Raw genomic sequence first — 23,371 nt, 5'->3', positions numbered from 1 at the left:
GGAAGGGGTCAGTAAGTCTGGGCCTGATGAAATCCTCCACCTGTCCTCATTCATCAAGCCCACAACACATATTAATTATCCCACACCTTCAGCCTAACAGCAGAGGACAGACGCTCACCCCAACTCCCCGCTCTCCGCTCCCATAGAGCACAGGCCCTCACTCACATACTGGGCTAATGTATGCTTTAAATAGAGCTGCAGTACCACTATATTGATCTGAGGCCTTGGGAGTATGTCTCTGTCCTAATATGGACACTGTTCAGAATGACTGTAATATGTATAATAATACGCCATTTAGAAGACACTTTTATTCAAAATGAATTACAGTCATGCGTGCATAATTTTTTTTGCATGGGTGGACCCAGCGGGAATCGAACCCACAATCCTTGGCGGTGCAAGCGCCATGCTCTACGAACTGAACCACACAGGACTGTAGTACTCTGTGATGTTTGTATAGTAAGTCAAACTGCAAGTTATTGCTACTGCCTTATGACAAGCTGTCTTGAAAGGCATTTACTCTCATTCTCCAGGTTATTCCCCTGAAACTCCTTCCTTAATTGGGAGTGGATCATTAGTGTGTTGAGACATATTTTTTTTAAACCATATTACATGTTACAGTGAGACAGAGAAAGTCGTGCATCCATGCAGCGAGGGCTCTTTGAAGCACATGACAAGATAAAAGTCCTCTAAATGACCGTGCTTGGGCTTCAATGGTTGGGCGGCGACAAGTAACCCCCCTCGCTCCGAAACCCCCCCTCCCTCCCAATCAGCCCATTCCCATATCTCCCATTTTGTCTTGCCACAAGTCAGATGCAGAGCACCGACTCACTGGGAAAAGATTGGTCAATTAGGACGGCCACAAAGATAAAAGTCCCATTATCTGAGCAGTGGCGGCCATACGTTGATCAAATTAATGAGGGCTTTTCAACAGTGACGAGGGCCGGACAGAGAGGGACCACTCCTCCCTGCCTGGCGCGAACAGAAGAACAGAAAGAATGATCAATTATCTATGGAGTTGGAGGCAGCACGGTGACTTAGACAGTTAATTGATCTTCATTACCTTAATTATGGCTGCAATGTGGAGCGGAGAGCTGAAAACCACTGTTGAATGATTCCGTCAGAACCTATACCCTTTTAAGTGATCTGCCGACCTTGAAACTAGCAGTGAAACTGCAGTCTGTGTCAAAGTGAGCCTAAATAAGTGAGGTGTGTGTGTGTGTGTGTGTGTGTGTGTGTGTGTGTGTGTGTGTGTGTGTGTGTGTGTGTGTGTGTGTGTGTGTGTGTGTGTGTGTGTGTATATATACTGTACATGCATACATACGTGCACACACATGTGCATGCACATAACAAAAACATCTCAATTTATCAAAATGTTCACAACGCTTTCCTCGTTAAACTCGAAAACTCAACCATACACTCCATCCCACCAGATCCCAGATCTCCTTGTGAGTGTAAATGTATGTGATCGGATCACTCATATCCTCCCAGCACACGGTTCACTGCACAGCCTGTGTGCTTCTCTCTGTCCTTGTGTTTGAATAAACAACATCTGAGATGGCAGCGTCTGTACAATATGTGTCATAAAGCTGCCACCCTGCTCTCTTTATGTCCTGACCCCTGTTCCCCAGGGAGGGGGTTATGGGAACGTTGTGGTGACAGGTCAGTGACATTCCTGGCACCCCTGTCCCGCTCCATTCACTCCTCAAGATGCCCCCCCCCCCCCCCCCCCCCCCCCCCCGGCCCTGTAAATGTACATGAGATGAGATGCATATCTTCAGGATACCATGCTTTTAGCAGGGCTAAGTGTATGCACAACCTGTCAGCTGAGACTGTGACACATTATCTTATGTTATATTTGTTCAGAGGGAATTTAGGGTAAGCTTTAGGATGACCCTTAAAGGGAAAGATATATTTTGAATACGTGTGTTTTATTGTTCAGCTACTTAAAGAGAAACTTCAAAATGTTTCAACTTCATATTCATCATCTCCAGCAGCACCCCAACATCAACATACGTGAAAATGGTTTCTAAGTTTTGTAGTAAAAAAATATGTTGAGAAAGATAAGTGTTTCCAATGACGTCAGTTGTGTGCATCATGTGGTTTTAACCAATCATGAGTAGGCATTGCCTACTAATTGCCTTCTAATTGTCTGCTCATTGGTTGACGATGTTGGGGTGGTGCCGGAGATGATGACTATGAATATGAAGTTGAAACATTTTGAAGTTTCCCTTTAAGTGGTTGAAAAATGAAGCACCCTGATTCAAAATGTATCTACCACAACTTCACACCGTAGTATGTAGCTTATAGTGCAGTAGTAACAGAGTAATAACAGTAACCCTCTGTGAGAAAAGGACTAATTACATCTTGAATCCAAACAAATGGGATATTGTCCTTAAACTGAGTGTAATAAGGTCTTGATGTGTGGGCAAGTGAGGGGTTAATGTGATTTGAAGTCTAGCGAGATGTAAACGGATATCAGATCAATCGGTTGGCTGAAACTGAGATGCAATTGAACACATTTGTAAATGTCTAAATGAACCTCGTGCTTCCCAGTGAAATTAACTTCACCTAACAAGCTTCTACCAGATATAATGAAACTGTTTAGATGGATTTTATTCACTTATAACGGCAAAGCGGATTATTTTAGATTGCTTCTTGTTTTAGTGTGTATTTTAGAATGGGTGTGTGTGTATTGCTGATGTGCGTGCGTGCATCTGTCTGCGTGTGCATTTGTACGCACGCGTGTTTGTGCATGTGTGTTTTTTTCTGTGTGCGTGCCTTCGTATGTACGTGTGCGTGCATGTGTGTGTGTGGCGCATCATGGCCCCTCACAGCAAGCAAAAGAAAATGTTTGTCCTCACGCCAATATTGAGTTTCTGCTCACTCAGAGGAGGCATCAAATAATTTAAGATAATGTGTCTGTGTATCCCCAGCCCACGTATTCTAACACCCAAGCCTAATCCCTCCAATAACCTTTGAGGACAAGGGATTTGCTGTAATTCACCACCTAAATTCATAAACACGCACTGTGTGCGGAGGCTAAACTTTTGTGCAAATCCCACCTGAAACTGCACTCTGCACAAAACCACAGATAGACGTTTTGACTCAGTACTATGCAGTGCAAGGACTGCTCTCTCTCTCTCTCACACTCTCTCTCTCTCTCTCTAAAGAATTTCTACCAGGATCAAGTGAGGGGAAATTTGAATGACTTCATGGAGTTGCTGCTCTCGTTCAGTTTACTCTCAGAATAAGCTCAAGCTTGGTTTCCACATGTTTTCAATATGTTTGCAAAAGCACACAGAAATACAGGCACAGCTGTTGTACTTGCACAACAGTAGGTGACTTAAAAAATAGGAAAGATATATTGAGCATCACCAAGGTTGGGACAGAACTGGTCTAAAACAAATGGCTGCACCTTGTATTCTAGTTGCAGTCTATCTGTCACGTTCCTGACCTATTTCTGTTAGTTTGTTGTATGTGTTAGTTGGTCAGGACGTGAGTTTGGGTGGGCATTCTATGTTTTCTGTTTCTATGTTGGTTTAAGGGTTGCCTGGTATGGCTCTTAATTAGAGGCAGGTGTTTTGCGTTCCTCTAATTGAGAGTCATATTTAGGTAGGTTGTTTCACAGTGTTCGTTGTGGGTGGTTGTCTCCTGTGTCAGTGTTTGTCGCACCATACGGGACTGTTCGGTTTGTTTGTAAGTTCGGTCTTTTGTGTAGTCATTTTCCTGTTCGTGAGTTCTGCGTTTTATGTATGTTCGCATGTCCAGGTTTGTCTACTCCGTTTTGTTGTTTTGTTAGTTTATAGTCAAGTTCGTATTTTCGTCTTTTCTGTAAATAAATATGTCATCACAACCCGCTGCGCCTTGGTTCAATCACTACTCCTCCTCTTCGGTTGAAGAGGAGGAGAACTACCATTACACTATCTGAGGGAACAAACAGTACCTTGGTTTTGTCATACAGGGCGTGGTTGTCAAGACACATCCCCCTCTCCTTCCTGGCAAACCTCCTCAGATCTCTCTCAAACTGCTGTGGAAGAATATAATCACAATTCATATCTCTTCTTATCCTTTTTCATTTAATTGATCTCCCTTTTCCGCCACCCTCGGTTTACTTTATTCCTCAACAGTAAGACGTCTGCCATATTAGATCAGTTCCTGGGATTTAGCTATGTATTCATTCATAGCTGCGGGAAGATGTTTGGGGGTGGGGGTGCTGCAATTTTTATAGCCGCTACAGACGGCTATATCAGTCCGCTCATGCAGGACTAGAAAAGGAACAGTACACAAATTTTGTGAATTTTTTATGCATTTTTATTATTACTTTTTTAAAACTAGATTTGTTTTTAATTCAGATTTTACAGGGGGTAATGCGGCACCCTCAGCACCCCTACTTCCCATTGCTATGTATGTATTTCTCATCATCAATGTTTTTTGGGGGGTTATTGACTACTCTGTCGAGCGCTACGTGAATTGGATCATTTTTTTCCCCAAATTGAATTTTTCCTTATTCAAACGTGTCCTGAGAGCAGCTCTGCCTCGAGAGCAGAAACTAATGTGAATCGTTGCCCTCAGAACAAGATTGAATAAGGAAATCTCCACCAAGCTTGTTTTTGTTATGGTTTTAGTCAATGGAGGAATGAATGTGGATGTCTTGGCATCCTCATGAATTTTACATGAATTTGATTCATGCCTACCCTGGAGCCGGTCCAGCCCAGGAGGGCAAAGGCATAGCGGTCAACAGGTGGGGCCACCAGGTCCACCCGTACGGCCCTCCAGCCCCTGCTCTCCCCTGGGTCCTTCTGCAGCCCTCCATCCCCCTCCATCTGTCCCTCCTCCAGTCTCAGGATCAGGAAGCACTTCTCGAAGTGGTCCATGGCCTCGAACCTGCGACTAGGCAGCTTGCTCATGTCAAAGGTGGAGCCCTGGTGCTCACAGTATAGCAGAATACCCTTGTGAGGAGATAATATTAATAACTGTGGACATAGAGGCACTGTTATATAATAAAATAAATATTGACATTATACATTTAATATAGGTATTGACATTGTACATTTTATGCTGCTACTGTACTTCAGTGCCTGATGTATTTTATTATGAATATTGAGTTGTGAATTTGCACATTTCTATATAGCCTCACGGTAGAAGCATATCATTATGCAAATATCAAAATAAAAATTGCCTGAAAATCAAGCAAGTTTAATCACAGGGCTGTTAGGTAAGCCAAGTAACATGAAACATCTGGAACCATTAGAAACAGATGTCTAGAACTGCCACCAGTTTATGGTCTGCAACTGAGTTAAATAAGCCAACTGTGAGATCCCAACTAAATAACAACCTTCAAAATCCCGAACAATAGGGGGCCAGTCTGACTCACTGGCACACGGTTCCACTTCATGGAAAATAAAATCACCCCCAAGTAAGACATTCCTTTTAAGCAGAAAGAAAGTAACGGAGACAAGAAGAGAGAGAGAGCGAGAGAGAACAAATTGGGTGAGAGATATTAGAAAAAGAGAGAGAGAGTGGGAGATATAAAAAGAAAGAGAAACATGGTTGAGGGATGACAACAGAGAAGAAAGAGATATATAGGGAGAGATACGGTTGGATAAGAGAAAAGGGAGAGCGGGAGCTGAGTAGATAAGATGAGATGGGGGACAGATAGTGGAGAGTAGGCAGTAGCAGGAAGAGGATTGATTTCCTCTGGGCTTTGGCCCGGGTGGTTATGTAGCTTCCCCAGTTCAGGAGCGCTAAGGAGATTAACATTACAAATTGTCAATTTAATTCCAGCACCCACAGTAATTGTGGGGATGCTGTGTTCCTCTTGCTGCCCATAAATCTGCCAGGCTCTTCTTAAAACGGCAATCAGCAGTAGAAATAATAACAAAGCAGCCTCCCCACCCCTTGTTTGGTAAAAATCTGAGGGATGAGGCTGGATAAATTGAACCACTCTCAAATTCATAGACAGAGCTATGAATTCAAGCATTGGCCATCCATGAAATCAAAATGATAGTTTTACCCATGTTTTGAGGCATATATCCTTGCTGTAGTGTTTGTTTACATTTTCTTTGATTACAAACATTAGAGTAATACAAGCTTATATTTTGGGTTCAGATGGGGAAGGACAGTTGAACTAAGCTCATGAGGCATTTATAAGCTATATTCTTTAAGATTCAATGGGTACATGTTATTGGATGTAGCAACTCCTGATTGCCCCTTTAAAGAGCAATAATGGCAGGAGAAAGTGCAGCTCTAACCACTCCTCCTGTCCAACCAAGACACTGAGGTCAATCAAGAGGCAAACACTACTGAGCCGGTACTTTCCGAACAGCATTTCCCAGAGGGCATTGGGAGAGGAGATGACGACTGAGTCATTAACTGATGACATTGGAGGGACATTAACATTTTGATCATTTAGCAGAGGCTCTTATCCAGAGAGACTTACAGTAGTGAGTGCATACATTTTTGTACTGGTCCACTGTGGGAATCGAACCCACAACCCTGGCATTGCAAGGGCCATGCTCTACCAACTGAGCAACACGGAGTAGAACCAAGAACCAACCATTCACTTCCCACTAGGATAGGAACAGATTAGAAATCCTCCAACTCTTTCACATACTGAATACATGATCGTTCACACTACCAACATCCTCACTACCTACATTCCACATAGATTATGAAGCAAAAGCAGCTGTAATATTGTCACGTTCCTGACCGGTTTTCTGTTATTTTGTATGTGTTTGACGGTCAGGGCGTGAGTTTGGGTGGGTAGTCTATGTTATGTGTTTCTATGTTGGTTAAAGGGTGACCTGATATGGCTCTCAATTAGAGGCAGGTGGTTTTAATTTCCTCTGATTGAGAGCCATATTAAGGTAGGTGTTTTCACATTGTTTGTTGTGGGTGGTTGTTTCCTGTGTCTGTGTTTGTTGCACCATACGGGACTGTATCGTTCGTTCGTTTTGTTTGTAGTCAGTACTTGTTCGTTCGTTCTTCGTTACGTGTAAGTTCGTAGTCCAGGTCTGTCTACTTCGTTTGTTGTTTTGTAAATTCTTCAAGTATATTTTCGTGTTTGTTTTCGTCCTTGTTTAATAAATATCATGTCTAATTACAACGCTGCATTTTGGTCATCTGATCCTTCTCTCCTCTCCTCATCTGAGGAGGAGGACGAAGTAGACGTTCGTTACAAATATGACTTAAATACGGATTAAAAACAATCTTGCATCAAAATGTATAGCCTAGGCAATTTCCTGTCACAAGTCGGTTGATGAAGAGAAACGTACATATTTTAAAACGCTTTAATGTAGGCCACTTATTCATACACCACGAGATATTTCTGTCCCTTTCTGGCTGTACATTTCCTTCCTTTTGAGCTTTGAATCAGTAAGGATGCCTTGAGCCAAAGGATTAATGAGTAGGCAACAGTTTTACAGACCATTAAGTGTCTGAACACGGGGGCCCTTCATTTAATGAAGCCTCCGGCCACACATGCACAAATCCACCGTTAAAAAAGGGGACGTCTTAAAAGTTTCCGTCTCGGCAGCGCTGAGGGCTGTTTAGCGCGACGCAGTGCTGTAATCATCTCCTACACAGCAGGTAATGTCAGCAAGCATCCCAAAGTAAGCTTATTTCACCATAACTGTTTACAGAGGGAATTACAGAGGCGGACGTGTTGCAGGGAGTTCATCTTTGAAGGAAGTTAAGCTGTGCCTTTCGGAGAGAAAAAACAACAACACAAACGCAATTGATGTAATTCTGTGGCTTGTCAAATGTGATCTAAAAGGTCAGCGTTTTTTCTTATTTATTTTGCTTTCGTACTTTTCAAGTGTGTGACAAACAGCTGACAAGCAGGCTGCCACCATGGCCACAGGACACGGGCTGCTGTGATCTAATGTCATATTGGCTCAGAGCGAGAGACTTCAAACCCTCCCTTCAAGCCCCAGATTAGCGTGTGTTAGTAGGCTGTGTTTGAACTGTGCTTTCCTTTGATTCAGAGCTTTACCGGAACGGTCCGGTCTGATTGCTGAAATTAAAGTGAATACTTTTTTTAAAGTCTGTATGTGTGTTTGTGGGGGTAGGGGGGATATAATGTGTGTGTGTGTGTGTGTGTGTGTGTGCGTGTGCGTGTGCGTGTGCGTGTGTGTGTGCGTGTGTGTTCATCCAATGTCAGTACAAGTAAAACAAACAGCTGCAGTTCTCTTTTTGGCAACACAACATCCATAGCAAATGGAGACATAAGGTTAGGTTTAAGGTTTGGGATAGGGTTAAAACAGAAAAACAAAAGTTACAAAATGATTAACTTTTGTACTGGGATTGAACCCTCAATGCTTGGAGCCCTAGCTTGCGGTTTAAGCCCATCCTCAACCTCATCCCCATTGCTCTAGCTTGTTGCGAGCCTACTAGATGGTAACAGGCACTCGTGGACATTTGGAAATCGTCATGGAAATAAAATGCCACGCCAAGCCATAACTTCACCATTCTAAATATAGCGGGACAGCGAATAAACGACTGCCGACTGGGCTGCATCGATTGTGATTTTATTCATCCCCAAAAAATGTCTCTGACTTTCCATTAACCCCAGTATCATGGTGATCGGTCATAGTCTCTCATTGAATGGGTTATTCAACCAGAAGGCAAATCTACCGTACATAAAGGTCCTAACCTCACAGCTTACAGTTTACGTGACTCAAATCCCACAACATAACTAATTCATGCAGCCCCTGGTCCAATATATCCAGAATCATATAATATCATTACATCAGTACTCAATTTAGCCAGTTAGCAACGAGCAAGCAGCAGGCAGGTGGCCTTCCGATACGATTCTGGTGTGCCGACAGCAGACTTGCTCACCGGCTTTACTGGTGGGGGGCCGCTTTTAGATGCAAATCAACCCACCAGAGATGCAAATCTCGTCATAAGCGGCAAACTTTGCTCACCCGCTGGTGGTAGGACATGATAGCCTTCTGTGTTAGGAAGGCAAAAAATAGCAAGCGTGTACTACCATGGCAATTCATCTACAACCACCACCCGGACAGTTAGAGCAGATGATTAGTGTATGGTGGATGAGGCATCGCTCTCTCACGTTCTCTGTTGCTACTACCAGGGCAAATAGCTGCATCTCATCCGTCTACTATAGAAAAGTCTGGCTGATCTTGCTCGTGCCCCCAAGTTATACTTTCATAACCAACAGAAAAAATGATGAAGCCCCCTTTTAACAAGGACATTTCCAGATAGATGTATTTTTGCCTCCCCCAGGCTAAAGTTGAAAAAATTGCCATGATATTCGGCCTCGGCAAAGACATGTGGCCCCCGGAGGACCAGATCACAGATGACAAGGTTACACGACTTAGAGTCGACCTCTGCTACCTCCACTTAATCACGGTCTCTGGTGTTCCCTTCCCCGTGGACTCGTCACATTCTTCCGCCGTGCCAAGGGACCCATTATGGGGAAGTTAGTTCCTTCCCACCCTCCACTCTCTTCTCCTCACCCAAGGGTGGGAAGAACCAGCAGTAACCATCAGCAAGTTTTGTAGACCTTAGACCTGTGTGTGTGTGTGTGTGTGTGTGTGTGTGTGTGTGTGTGTGTGTGTGTGTGTGTGTGTGTGTGTGTGTGTGTGTGTGTGTGTGTGTGTGTGTGTGTGTGTGTGTGTGTGTGTGTGTGTGTGTGTGTGTGTGTGTGTGGGCGGGCGGGCGTGCGTGCGTGCGTGCGTGCGTGCATAAGAGGGCACACATTAGTATAGGAGGTAATTATCAGCAGGATGGCCTTCTGAAGCAAATGAAGGCTGGGGGCGGATGGAAGGGGTGGAAGGAGGGAGGGAGATTTATTTTTAAACACAGGCAGCGATGACAAAGAGAGGCCTGCAGCAAGACCCGCAGCCCTGCTCTTCATCAAACACTCCTCTCTTTTTAGCCTCTCCAACGCGACATCCATTGAGGAGGGATGACTGTCTCAGCCCACCCCATCTCTTTCTCCCTCCCTCCCTCCCTCCCTCCCTCCCTCCCTCCCTCCCTCCCTCCCTCCCTCCCTCCCTCTCCCTCTCTCTCTCTCTCTCTCTCTCTCTCTCTCTCTCTCTCTCTCTCTCTCTCTCTCTCGCTGTCTCACTTCTCTCTCTCGCTGTCTCACTTCTCGCTGTCTCTCTCTCAAACTGTATAAACTAAGGCCAAATTGTAATAATTTTCCTTGAACAAGGCCCTCGATATTGGTGTGAATTTTATTTTATTGCCTCCTTACATGTCAACTCATATGCACTTGGCTCTGTAATCATCCTCTCCTCCAATCATTTTCTCCCTCTCCACACTGTAGGTCACTAACCCAATTCGCCTCGTCCCTCTCGTCTTCTCCTCTACTCTTATTACCTTCAACTCTACAAACAGGGGATAGACTTTCGTAATCTTTGTCTATTGTACTTGGTGATCATTATTTTCATAATTTTTCTGAAAATTCTGTGTCTGAATAGAATGATTTCACTTATGTTTAAGAGGGTTAGGCACATCATTCTCTGTCGCTGCGGTAGTTTGTGTGCACTAGGATGGTGGAGGGAGGAATCACAATTTCCATACCTTGTGGGAGACAAAACATTTGTTCTTTGTCAGCACTGAGTAAGCTGCTATCAAGGGTTTTACGCTCTTTTCAACTATTAGTTTGATGTCTTGACATTTCAAGGATGCAAGGAAGTAGAATTGACCTTTATAATAAAACAGACTCTAAGGTAGAGTCAACCTTTACCGTAACTCCACACTCCAACCTTTACTGAATTGAAACTCGAAACTCCACTCAATGTCTTAAAACCGTTGAGGATGCCATAATCCAAACATCACTGAGCTGCGCTTTTTTTTTTTACTATTGATCTTGGTAAAGAGTAAGTAACCAGTCTGTAACCTTCTATCTACCTTCTTCTTTCTGATATTTCTTTTTGTACTGTATATCGTGTATAATTGCAAAAAATGTTGGATTACATTGAGATTTTTATGTACGCCGTAGTACACAAACTTACCTGGTCTCTAAGTCTGTCGATCACACGAAGCAGTAGCCCCTCCTCTTTTCCCATCTCAGGCACGGTCAACAGGAAGTCCACATCGTGCCCGTACTCCTTCCCCCTGTGGGACAGAAAGTGACTTAAAGACGTCCTCCATCAATTTTAACCCTAACCCTAACCCCACAAACTAAAGGGTAAATAAAATATGTTTTGAGCAAATAGTGTTATTTAGGCACAACTGCAAGGGCATTCAAAGAGTTTTTCTATTTGGGATTGCGTGATGCCATCAGCCTCCCCTGTCCGTGATGTCATCAGCCCCCCCCTTCCTTGAGGAAAAATAGAGAACAAAAAGAGGAACGTTTTGTCTCCCAGTGTCTATTGGGAAGCAGACTGAACCAGTTTCCGCTAGGACTTTGCCTGTGCTTAACTATATTCTGTTTATTTTAATCATAAAGACACTCCGTTGTCCTTGACAATGACAAGCATACTCCTAACATGATGCAGCCACCACCATGCTTGAAAATATGAAGAGTGTCAGTGATGTGTTGTGTTGGATTTGCCCCAAATATAATGCTTTGTATTCAGGACATAAAGCAAATTTCTTCACCACATTTTTTTGCAGTTTTACTTTAGTGCCTTATTGCAAACAGGATGCATGTTTTGGAATATTTTATTTTTTGGTACAGTCTTCCTTCTTTTCATTGTAATTTATGTTAATATTGTGGAGTAACTACAATGTTGTTGATCCATCCTCTGCTATCACCTATCACAGTCGTTAAACTGTGTAACTGTTTACATTGGTCTCAGGCAACTGAGTTAAGAAGGACAACTGTATCTTTGTACTGCTGACTGGGGGTGAAAGGGATAGTCAATGTCTGCTTTTTTATTTTTTACTCATCTACCAACAGATACCCTTCTTTGTGAGGCACTGGAAAGCCTTCCTGGTCTTTGTGGTTGAATATGTGTCTGAAATTCAATGCTCGACTGAGACCTTACAGATAATTGTATGTGTGGGGTACAGACATGAAGTAGTCATTGCAGGCAATATCAACGCCGAACGTTACAGAGAAGACATCCTCCTCCCTCATGTGGTACCCTTCCTGCAGGCTCATCCTGACATGACCCTCCAGCATGACAATGCCACCAGCCGTACTGCTCAATCTGTGCGTGATTTCCTGCAAGACAGGAATGTCAGTGTTCTGATCTCAATCCAATTTGAGCACGTCTGGGACCTGTTGGATCGGAGGGTTCCCAGAAATGTCTGGGAACTTGCAGGTGCCTTGGTGGAAGAGTGGGGTAACATCTCACAGCAAGAACTGATAAATCTGGTGCAGTCCATGAGGAGGAGATGCACTGCAGTACTTAATGCAGCTGGTGGCCACAATTAGGTTATGACTGTTACTTATGATTTTGACCCCCCTCCCTTGTTCAGGGACACATTATTCCATTTATGTTTGTCACATGTCTGTGAAACTTGTTCATTTTATGTCTCAGTTGTTGAATGTTGTTATGTTCATACAAATATTTACACATGTTAAGTTTGCTGAAAATAAACGCAGTTGACAGCGAGAGGACGTTTCGTTTTTTGCTGAGTTTATGTACATGTAGGTAGAGTTATTAAAGTGACTATGCATAGATAATAACAGAGAGTAGCAGCAGTGTAAAGGGAGGGGGCAATTCAAATAGTCTGGGTAGCCATTTGATTAGATGTTCAGGAGTCGTATGGCTTGGGGGTAGGAGCTGTTTAAAAGCCTCTTGGTGTCACGGTTGTCGAAATAACATTCGGACCAAGGCGCAGCGTGATATGGGTTCCACATCTTTTTATTCGTGAAACGCAAAAAAACAATAAAGAGCAAATGACACGTGAAGCTATGGAGTGCTCACAGGCAACTACACATAAACAAGATCCTACAAAAAAACAGTGGGGAAAATGGCTGCCTAAGTATGATCCCCAATCAGAGACAACGCTAAACAGCTGCCTCTGATTGGGAACCATACCAGGCTAACAAAACAACCTAGATTACCCACCGTAGTCACACCCCAACCTAACCAAAATAGAGAATAAAAAGGCTCTCTATGGTCAGGGCGTGACACTTGGACCTAGACTTGGCGCTCCAGTACCACTTGCCGTGCGGTAGCAGAGAGAACGGTCTATGACTAGGGTGGCTGGAGTCTTTGACAATTTTTAGGGCCCTCCTCTGACACCGCCTGGAATAGAGGTCCTGGATGGCAGGATGCTTGGCCTTAGTGATGTACTGGGCCATACGCACTACCCTCTGTAGTGCCTTGCGGTCGGAGGCCGAGCAGTTGCCATACCAGGCAGTGATGGAACCAGTCAGGAGGCACTCGGTGGTGCAGCTGTAGAACCTTTTGAGGATCTGAGGACCCATGCCAAATCTCCTGAGTAGGTTTTGTTGTGCTCTCTTCATGACTGTCTTGGACCATGCTTGGACCATGTTAGTTTGTTGGTGATGTGGACACCAAGGAACTTGAAGCTCTCAACCTGCTCCACTACAGCCCATCGATGAGAATGGGGGCGTGCTCGGTCCTACTTTTCCTGTAGGTCACAATCATCTCCTTTGTCTTGATCATATTGAGGGAGAGATTGTTGTCCTTGCACCACACTGCCAGGTCTCTGACCTCCTCCCTATAGGCTGTCTCATTGTTGTCGGTGATCAGGCCTACCACTGTTGCGTCATCGGCAACCTTAATGATGGTGTTGGAGTCGTGCCTGGCCGTGCAGTCATGAGTAAAAAGGGAGTACAGAATGGGACTGAGCACGCACCCCTGAGGGGCCCCCATGTTGAGGATCAGCGTGGCAGATGTGTTGTTACCTACCCTTACCACCTGGGGGCGGCCCGTCAGGAAGTCAAGGATCCAATTGCAGAAGGAGGTGTTTAGTCCCAGGGTCCTTACCTTAGTGATGAGCTTTGAGGGCACTATGTTGTTGAACGCTGAGCTGTAGTCAATGAATAGCATTCTCACATAGGTGTTCCTTTTGTCCAGGTGGGAAAGGGCAGTGTGGAGTGCAATAAAGATTGCGTCATCTGTGGATCTGTTGGGGTGGTATGCAAATTAGGGTGGGTCTAGGGTTTCTTGGATAATGGTGTTGATGTGAGCCATGAACAGCCTTTCAAAGAACGTCATGGCTACAGACATGAGTGCTACGGGTCTGTAGTTATTTAGGCAGGTTACCTTAGTGGTCTTGGGCACAGGGACTATGGTGGTATGCTTGAAACATGTTGGTATTACAGACTCAGACATGGAGAGGTTGAAAATGTCAGTGAAGACACTTGCCAGTTGGTCAGCACATGCTCAGAGTACACGTCTTGGTAATCTGTCTGGCCCTGCGGTCTTGTGAATGTTGACCTGTTTAAAGGTATCTCGGCTGCGGAGTTCATGATCACACAGTCGTCCAGAACAACTGATCCTCTCATGCATGTTTCAGTGTTACTTGCCTCGAAGCGAGCATAGAAGTAATTTAGCTTGTCTGGTAGGCTCGTTACACTGGGCTGCTCTCGGCTGTGCTTCCCTTTGTAGTCTGTAATAGTTTGCAAGTCCTGCCACATCCGAGAAGCATCGGAGCCGGTGTAGTATGATTTGATCTTTGTCCTGAGTTGACGCTTTGCCTGTTTAATGGTTCATCAGAGGGAATAGCGGGATTTCTTATAAGCTTCCGGGTTAGAGTCACACTCCTTGAAAGCGGCAGCTCTACCCTTTAGCTCAGTGCGAATGTTGCCTGTAATCCATGGCTTATGGGTATGTACGTTCAGTCACTGTGGGGACGACATCATCGATGCGCTTATTGATTAAGCCAGTGACTGATGTGGTGTACTCCTCAATGTCATCGGAAGAATCCCAGAACATATTCCAGTCTGTACTTGCAAAACAGTCCTGTAGCTGCTTCATCTGACCACTTTTTTACTGACCGAGTCACTGGTGTTTCCTGCTTAAATGTTTGCTTGTACGCAGGAATCAGGAGGAAATAATTATGGTCAGATTTGCCAAATGGAGGGTGAGGGTGAGCATTGTATGCGTCTCTGTGTGTGGAGTAAAGGTGGTCTAGAGTTTTTTTCCTTGTGGTTGCACATTTAACATGCTGGTAGAAATGAGGTAGAATGGATTTCAGCCACTAGGAACACCGCCTCTTGATGAACATTTTCCTGTTTACTTATAGCCATATACAGCTCATTGAGTGTGGTCTTAGTGTCAGCATACGTTTGTGGTGGTAAATAGACAGCTATGAAGCATATGGATGAAAACTCTCTTGGTAGATAGTGTGGTCTACAGTTTATCATGAGATACTCTACCTCAGGCGAGTAAAACCTTGAGACTTCCTTCGATATCGTGCACCAGCTGTTGTTTACAAGTATACATGGACCATCACCCCTGGTCTTACCAGAGGCTGCTGTTCTATCCTGCCGGTACAGTGTATAACACGTCAGATGTATGCTATTGGTGTCGTCATTCAGCCACGGCTCTGTGAAACATAAGATATTAGTTTTCAATGTCCCGTGCTTTTAGGTTGTTCATTTTATTATCCAGCGATTGAACGTTGGCCAATAGTACCGATGGCAAAGGCAGATTAGCCACTCGTCGCCCGATCCTCACAAGGCACTCCAATCTCCTTCCGTGAAACCTCCGTCACTTTCTCCTGCGAATGACGGGGATGTGGGCCTGTTTGGGTGTCTGGAGTAAATCCCTCTCGTTCGACTCATTAAAGAAAAAATATTCATCCAATTCAAAGTGAGTAATCGCTGTTCTGATGTCCAGAAGCCATTTTCGGTCATAAGAGACGGTAGCAGCAACATTATGTACAAAATAAGTTACAAACAATATGAAAAAACAATCAAAATAACACGGTTGGTTAAGAGCCCATAAAATGTCAGCCATCCTCTCTGGCGCCATTATTACAAATCATATTAAACACTATTATTGCACACAGAGCGAGTCCATGCAACTTATTATGTACGGCCAAGACAAAGGAGTTGAATACTTACTGACTCAAAAGATTTCTGCTTTCATTTTTAATGAATAAACATTTCAAAAATCATGGTTCTACTTTGACATTATGGGGTATTGTGCATAGGCCAGTGACAAAACGTCTCAATTTAATCCATTCTAAATTCAGGCTGTAATACAACAACAAGTCAAGGGGTGTGAATACTTTCTGAAAGCACTATATGTCATGACATACCGGTAAATCAGTTGTTAAATGAGATGAAGAGGAGACTAGAGTGACACTTTAAGACTATTGTCACCAGTCAGCGAAAGCAGGAAATAATTAAAGGAGAAAATCTTTAGTAACACTGGATACCTGTTACATGGCAGCCATAGCATTAGGAGCAGGGAGCCTTTCAACAAGTTCTCACAGACTCACAGCAGAATTAGACGTTCATCCACGTTTCTCAAAATTTAGAATTTGCTCCAAACCTGAAATGTTGTAGTGTTTAAGGTTACATTTCGGCATTTACAAATTAAAATTAAGGTTAGGGTTAAGTTCAGGCATTAACTCTGAATTCCTATTGTTAGGAATTAACTTTGAATGATTATGGTAAGGGTTAAGGTTTGGGGTAGGCTTAAATCAAAAGCGTAAAAAACGACATTCTATCACTGGATTCAAACATGCAACCTCTCAAACCAGGGGCAGATGCTTTTGACCATCTGCCATTCCCATCCACAACCCCCTAGCTAAACCGAAACCTACTTGAAGGTAACAGCTCTCACTGTTGCCCTAGTGGTAGGTTTCTATGTCATCTTCCGACGTCCTCAGACATGGATGGATGTCGAATACTGACTTGTATCACTGGTGACCTGCCTTGCCTATTAATTGGCTTTGACTTTTTTTATTATTCAAACAAGCAATTTGTGCTGTGTAATGAAGTTCAAAAGCACTCTTTTTGTTGCCTCGGTTGTCAGCAAAGCCTTCACTTTTATGAGAATCATCATTTTCGACTTGTAATAAAGAGCACTCGTACTGAGCATGGCTGCCTCTCAACGTCAGCAGAAATGTGGGCAGTGAACAGATAGACAGACATAAGTGAATAGAAAAAATTTAATTGTAAGGCTATTTAATAGATTAATGGGTATACGTGTCGTGCTTATCTGACATGTACCGAAGCTTTGAGACGTATCTACCACAGATGTGCCCTTGAATGCCAGATGAGCTGAGTGAAATATGTCAATTCCTATCAGGGCAACCTCAGCAAACTGTTTCTGGACCACAAGGCCTGAAGACCTTATTCAACCAACCAATCAGAGAAGATATCTGGAGGCCTCTATTCTTCTGCTATGATTTGATTTTAATTGGAACCTTCTTCCCTGAGAGGATGATCTACGGAGCATATCCAAATCATGAAAATTTCCAAATCATGGGAACCCACCCGTTCGACTAGATTCTCAGGCTCAGATGACATCAACAGTGTGGCTTTTCCACTAGACATGAGAGGAGCAAAGAGTACACTGCGCTGTATCAGCACCATGGTCAGAGTGCACAACAGAGTGTGTGTTTGTGTGTAGAGGGGCTATGGAAAGCCACTGGGCGTTTAGGTATGACTCCTTTCCATAAAAAGCGGGGAGAAAACGCTGCTCATCTGTGGTTGGCTACGTGAGTAGCGTGCTAGGCTACGTGAAATACGAGATACACTTGCTAGGCTACATGAAATATGAGACACACTTCCGCATGTCATTTTTGATTTGTACGATTTATAAGTACGGGGTCAAGTTTACGGTTGAAGCTGCTTCACTCAACTCTGCTTGGCCCAACCACTAGTAGTTTACATAGCTTCTTAGCTAGCTGTAAAAGGCATTAGTGTTATTAGCCTATTTAGCTCTAACCAGTTAATCTGCCACTGCCACAATGGATATCACATGGATTTGCACATTTATTGAAAATGAAATATAGAAATATCTCATTTACATAAATATTCACACCCCTGAGTTACTACTTTGTATTAGCACCTTTGGCAGCGATTACAACTGTCTTCATGGGTAAATCTGTAAGAGCTTTTCACATCTGGATTGTGCAACATTTGCACATTATTCTTTTCAAAATGATATCTTGTGGCCTATATTCATTGCCAAATAGTCTTTGCTTTACTGTGTAGGGTGCTGTCCATTGTGCTGATACAGTGCAACGGAGATGGGTTACAGATTTCACGCCAGCGCCCAAGGTCTCAGAGTCTCTGCATTTGAACGTTATGTTTATTGTGGTATAGCGGGACATAAGCAGAATTCAATATAATTCCAATGCAGCACACGCCAAAATTGTGCCCCCCTCACCGATTTCAACTGCCCCTTTAGTCACTTTATTCTGGCGCCGGGTCTGGTTGGCCCTCAACGGTTATAGCAAAGTTATTCCTGATTGTGATCCCATAGGTATTGTACAGAGGAGCAGCCCCCTCAGAACCTAGGCTTAGGTGGCTATATAACCCTGCTGGTGTCAGCCCAGGGCACTGAAGCAAACCACAGGTTTCTTTCAGTTCCTGATTGCCCCGTTTTGATCAACAGGTGCCCAAAATCATGCAGTCATAAGTGCCCATCTCACAGTTAACAACGAGGCTGAACAAGAACAAAATGGCCCCTGTGTCTTAAGGCTCTGGTCGCGGCAAGGAACCTAGTTTGATCTTGTGCGCTGCCGCCACCTCCGCCGCCATCTGAATTTTCAGAGCGAAAAAGCAGCAGGGCAACAAAGGGAGAAAAAGGAGAGGAAAAACAGAGGGAGAAGTCTGCAGCAAAAGGTCATTGTTTCTAATTCAGTGGGCGAGGAATTAGACAACAGCCATTTAGAGCTCAACAGGGCATGCTAATGCTTCTCTAGCTCAGCTGTAGCACAGCGGGGAAGTATACCTTGCAGACACAATTTCTTGCTCACATGTTTAGTCTAACTGAAGAAAAAGTAGCAACGGTCATCGAAATTGTTAAAAGGTTTGAAAAACAATTGTAATTAATGCAAACTCTTATAATTTTTATAATCCATCAGATATTGACTGAATTACAGCACATAAAACATTTTCAGAGATATTGGTGGGAATTCAGGTGTTCAATGTATTGTCAAATTGCACTTTTATTTTCGTAGAATGCACTCATATACATGTTCTTATTGTATAAGGTATTTAATAAATATGTTTTGTGTTAAAATAAAGAAAAGTATGTGCCGAATTTGCATAAATACACAGGGTGTATTTGCATATACGAATATATTAATATTAAGGGATGGAACAGGTGCAACCACCAAACACTTGCTCGGTCTACCCTTCCAGGACTCACATGCGCTGTCTAGACTGCCTCATTAATTGTTGTCGCGTTCTCTTGCATAATTCAACAAGTGTATCATTAGCAGGGTACCCTTAAATAAAAAGTCTACATGCTTGGCTCTAGATTACATCTATCTAAACTTTATGTCTGCAAGATCAGACATAACGTCAACATAGAGAGTAATAGTAATGGCGTCTTTTTGTAGTCACTAACTCCGCCATGGATCGTTGGACAAAGCCTATGGAAAAATGAATGGAGTTCATCGGAGTTAAAAGCCAAAAATCAGGTCTGTGGTAAACACAGGCATAGATCTTTAGCGTTTTGTTCTATGAGGTCATCTTCATCAGCTAACATCACCTTTTGTGAATTTTAAAGCATTTATGTAATAAAAAAAGCACATAAAGCACATAATAGGCTTCATAATTCATAAAGGTCATGTTAACTGACTGATATTATCTCATAGAACAAAACAAGATCTCCTGTTTTAACCTCAGGCCTTATTTTCGGGGGTTATCCCAAAACTCTATTCTTTCGCCATTCGTTTTCCCCATAGGAATGGTTGAACCAACCACAGGTAAATTATTTCCGTTTTTTAGGACTACAAGAAGGCGAGTTGAATGATCTGAGTGTTCATTTTCGGGAAGTTGCTTTAATTTCAGTGCATCTAATTTGTAAACATTTGAACTGTGTTAAATTAATACTTTTTTCAATTCCACAAAACAATATCTCTTCTCTTTCTGTAAGTGTCGAGACGGTGCGTTAAGTCCCGACGAAGCTTTAGCTTATAAATGCAACGGAAAGCCAATGTATTCCTTTGAGCCCATTTCAGCTATTACCGGGGTGTGTTTGACAGGTCATTACAAAGATTTCCGTGGTCGTAACGTTAGCGTGGGAAAATGACAGGCAGAAGCAAGAGTATAAAAGAGTTGCAGGAGTAAAATGAAAGTAATCAATCCAGCAAGATTTAAGTGACGAGTGGATTTTGCACCCCTGAAAAACAGGAAATAGATTGCTGACAAAGACAGATCCTCAGGTGGGCGGGGCATTCACGTTGTTAGATAAAGTCACAGCTTTATTGTGAGAGATTGGTTCAGGGCGTGATGTGCTTTGAAATCGCTATGGCCACTTTGACACAGGCATACATAATCACTGCCAATCTCTTGCGCAAGCCGATTGAAAAACACTTCCCTCTAACGATTTACCAATATTATGACTTACAACTGAGTATACATATCATTATGTGCCAAATTGAAAAGTTAAAGTGAATTGCCATGGACTGAGGCCTATCTTTCTGAGTTCCACATTCTGATTCAATGAGAGACAGAAGCTGCAACGTGAGATAGATAGCTAGGATTCGTAGCCTTTTTGGAAACACACAGCACAGTACTATCTGCTGAATGGGCACTACTTTATTCAACGTCCTTAATTAGCAACGCAAAGATGCCACAACACAATTCTGCCTAATACTAAGGCAGTGTGGTTAAGTGAATCTCTGAGCTAGCCTCTGCTGTGCTAGCAAAATGTACTCGACTGCACCACGTAAGTGTGTGTCATGAATAGCAAAACTGGAGGGGGAAAATCATCAGCATAAATTCAGTTTACCTCCAATCAAGTCTCAAACACCAAGGGGTTTATCTAAGTGTGTGCTCCAGGAGCTAATTTAGGATGAGAGCTCCGATACCAAGGAGAAGCAGCTTTTACAGTCCAGTCAGCTCATCATGGCATCAGTTTAGAGGCTTTCTTTCGTCTACAGTAGGCAGATACTTCCTATGAATAAACCTCAGTCAGCAGAAAAAGAGATGACAGCATGTCAGAGTCTTTCTCTCCCGGCAAAGAGATTTTTTATGGTATGCCTTGACAACACTATATTCTTACTTAGTTTTAAGCATCCACTCCAACCCAACGGTACGGCTCTAAAAGTGCTCTTCTATGACTGCTTGGAAAGAAAGACGGATGGCCTTTTGAAAGGCTGTACTTAGAAACCCTGGCTGTGTTCCAGTTCTGCGACCTAAACAACAACAGTTGCTGATATAACTACATCTACTACAGTAAGCTGTATACCTGATGTGTAGTTACAGACAGTTTATAATGCTATTGAGTGAGGAAAAAGTGTAAAGAACATGTCAAATATACATGAATATTTACAAGTAGATGACAAGGGTGACCATATGAAAAAATTGAGTTGTCAGATGTGTTGCTGTGCTTATAATCGCATAAAAAAAAATGTTTAAGTTAGCTATAGTACGGCAGCTAGAAATACCTGTCAAGAGAACCAACCGCTGTGTTTTCCTGATTAATTTAATGTGGTGTCTTTAACAGCTCCTATCTCCTATTTTCCTGAGCATTTTGGGGAACAGTTGCTTTGTTGGCTAAGATGACACACCTGAACATACTGTAGTGGGCAAGTCCACATACTGTTACTATACTAAGTGATACGTGTAACTGCATCTAGCAATATGTTGTTTTCCAAAATTCCTAACAAAATTGTCTTTAAGTGATGGCTTATCATCAAAAACGTTCTTAACATGTCAGAGAGAACTCTATAAACACTATAAGTAATTCAAATACTCCCTATACGATTCCACAAATCAGAGACATTTTCAGATAAATGGAGCAAGTTGAGCTAATGCATTTTTTAAGTGCAAGTCAGACAAAAATGCAAAGTCATGGCTGTGATCTGTGATAACATCATTGCAAATAAAAACAGCACCTTATTGACACCTCAGTCTTTTCACACTGAAGTGGCAGAGACAGTTTTTCTCTTTATCTATTTATAATCCTCCCAACAAACCGCTCTGAGCCTTGTACCCGCCTTCCATAGCTGTCCTCTCAATAAGGCTAATGTCACAAGCATCAAATCACTAGCATCAACAAATCCTCAACACACATCTCCAACTGAAGTCTCATGACAGTTATAGGCTATAGAGTTCGCAGGAACACAAGGGCCTCAAGAAACGATTATATTATATATTACTGTATTGTCGACATAGCTCATTCTAATACTTCTACTACTGTACATTGCATTTTAGTTACACTCACTTCTGTCCTCATGAAGTGCTTTGAGAAGCTAGTTAACAATCATATCACCTCCACCTTACCTGACACCCTAGACCCAAATACATTTGCATACCCCAACAATAAATCGACAGATGATGCAATCGCCATCGCACTGCAAACTTCCCTATCCCATCTGGACAAGAGGAATACCTATGTAAGAATGCTGTTCATTGACTACAGCTCAGCATTCAACACCACAGTACCCTCCAAGCTCATCAATAAGCTTGGGGCCCTTGGTCTGAACTCCGCCCCGTGCAACTGGGTCCTGAACTTCCTGACGGGCCGCCCCCGGGTGGTGAAGGTAGTAAAAAAAAACTCCACTTCGCTGATCCTCAACACAGGGGCCCCACAAGGGTGCGTGCTCAGCCCCCTTGTGTAATCCCTGTTCACCCATGACTGCGTGGCATCCATCTCAAACATTAAGTTTGGAGACGACACAACAGTAGTAGGCCTGATTGCCAACAATGATGAGACAGCCTTCAGGGAGGAGGTGAGTGCCCTGGTGAAGTGGTGCCAGGAACAACGTCAACAAAACGAAGGAGCTGATCGTGAACTTCAGCGCAGAAGGTGAAAAGTGTCAAGTTCCTAGGTGTACACATCACTGACGATCTGAAATGATCTGAAACATCACCTCTTCAATCTCAGGAGGCTGAAGAAATTTGGCTTGACCCCTAAGACCCTCACAAACTTTTACAGACGCACAATTGAGAGCATCCTGTTGAGCTGTATCTCCGCCTGATACAGCAACTTCACCGCCCACAACCTCAGGGCTCTCCAGAGGGTGGTGTGGTCTGCCCAACGCATCATCGGGGGCACACTGCCTGCCCTCCAGGACACCTACAGTACCCGATGTCACAAGAAGGCCAAAAAGATAATCAAGGACATCAATCACCCGAGCCACGCCCTGTTCACCCCGCTGTCATCGAGAAGACGAGGTCAGTACAGGGGCATCAAAGCTGGGACCGAGAGACTGAAAACAGCTTCTATCTCAAAGCCATCAGACTGTTAAATAGCCATCACTAGCCGGCCTCCAGCCAGTAACCTGCCCTGAACTTAGTCACCACCACTAGCTGGCTACCACCCGGTTAATC

At 43.4% G+C, this 23,371-nt stretch overlaps 1 protein-coding gene across 1 annotated transcript in view; it reads right to left on the bottom strand.

Annotated features, from left to right (window-relative positions):
* LOC120017546 (DNA nucleotidylexotransferase-like) overlaps window positions 1-23,371 on the bottom strand; it is a 160,137-nt gene that overhangs the window by 24,441 nt on the left and 112,325 nt on the right. Inside the window, exons 8-10 of the mRNA XM_038960384.1 lie at window positions 10,986-11,088; window positions 4,695-4,949; window positions 3,944-4,027 (exon numbers count right to left, since the gene is read on the bottom strand). Coding sequence (XP_038816312.1) covers window positions 3,944-4,027; window positions 4,695-4,949; window positions 10,986-11,088 — 442 coding nt within the window. The remainder of the gene's footprint in view (window positions 1-3,943; window positions 4,028-4,694; window positions 4,950-10,985; window positions 11,089-23,371) is intronic.

Source organism: Salvelinus namaycush, chromosome 22, assembly GCF_016432855.1.
Source record: "Salvelinus namaycush isolate Seneca chromosome 22, SaNama_1.0, whole genome shotgun sequence".
Lineage (NCBI taxonomy): Eukaryota > Metazoa > Chordata > Actinopteri > Salmoniformes > Salmonidae > Salvelinus > Salvelinus namaycush.
Note: the sequence above shows the minus strand (reverse complement) of the source record. Positions and strands in the feature narration are given on the sequence as shown.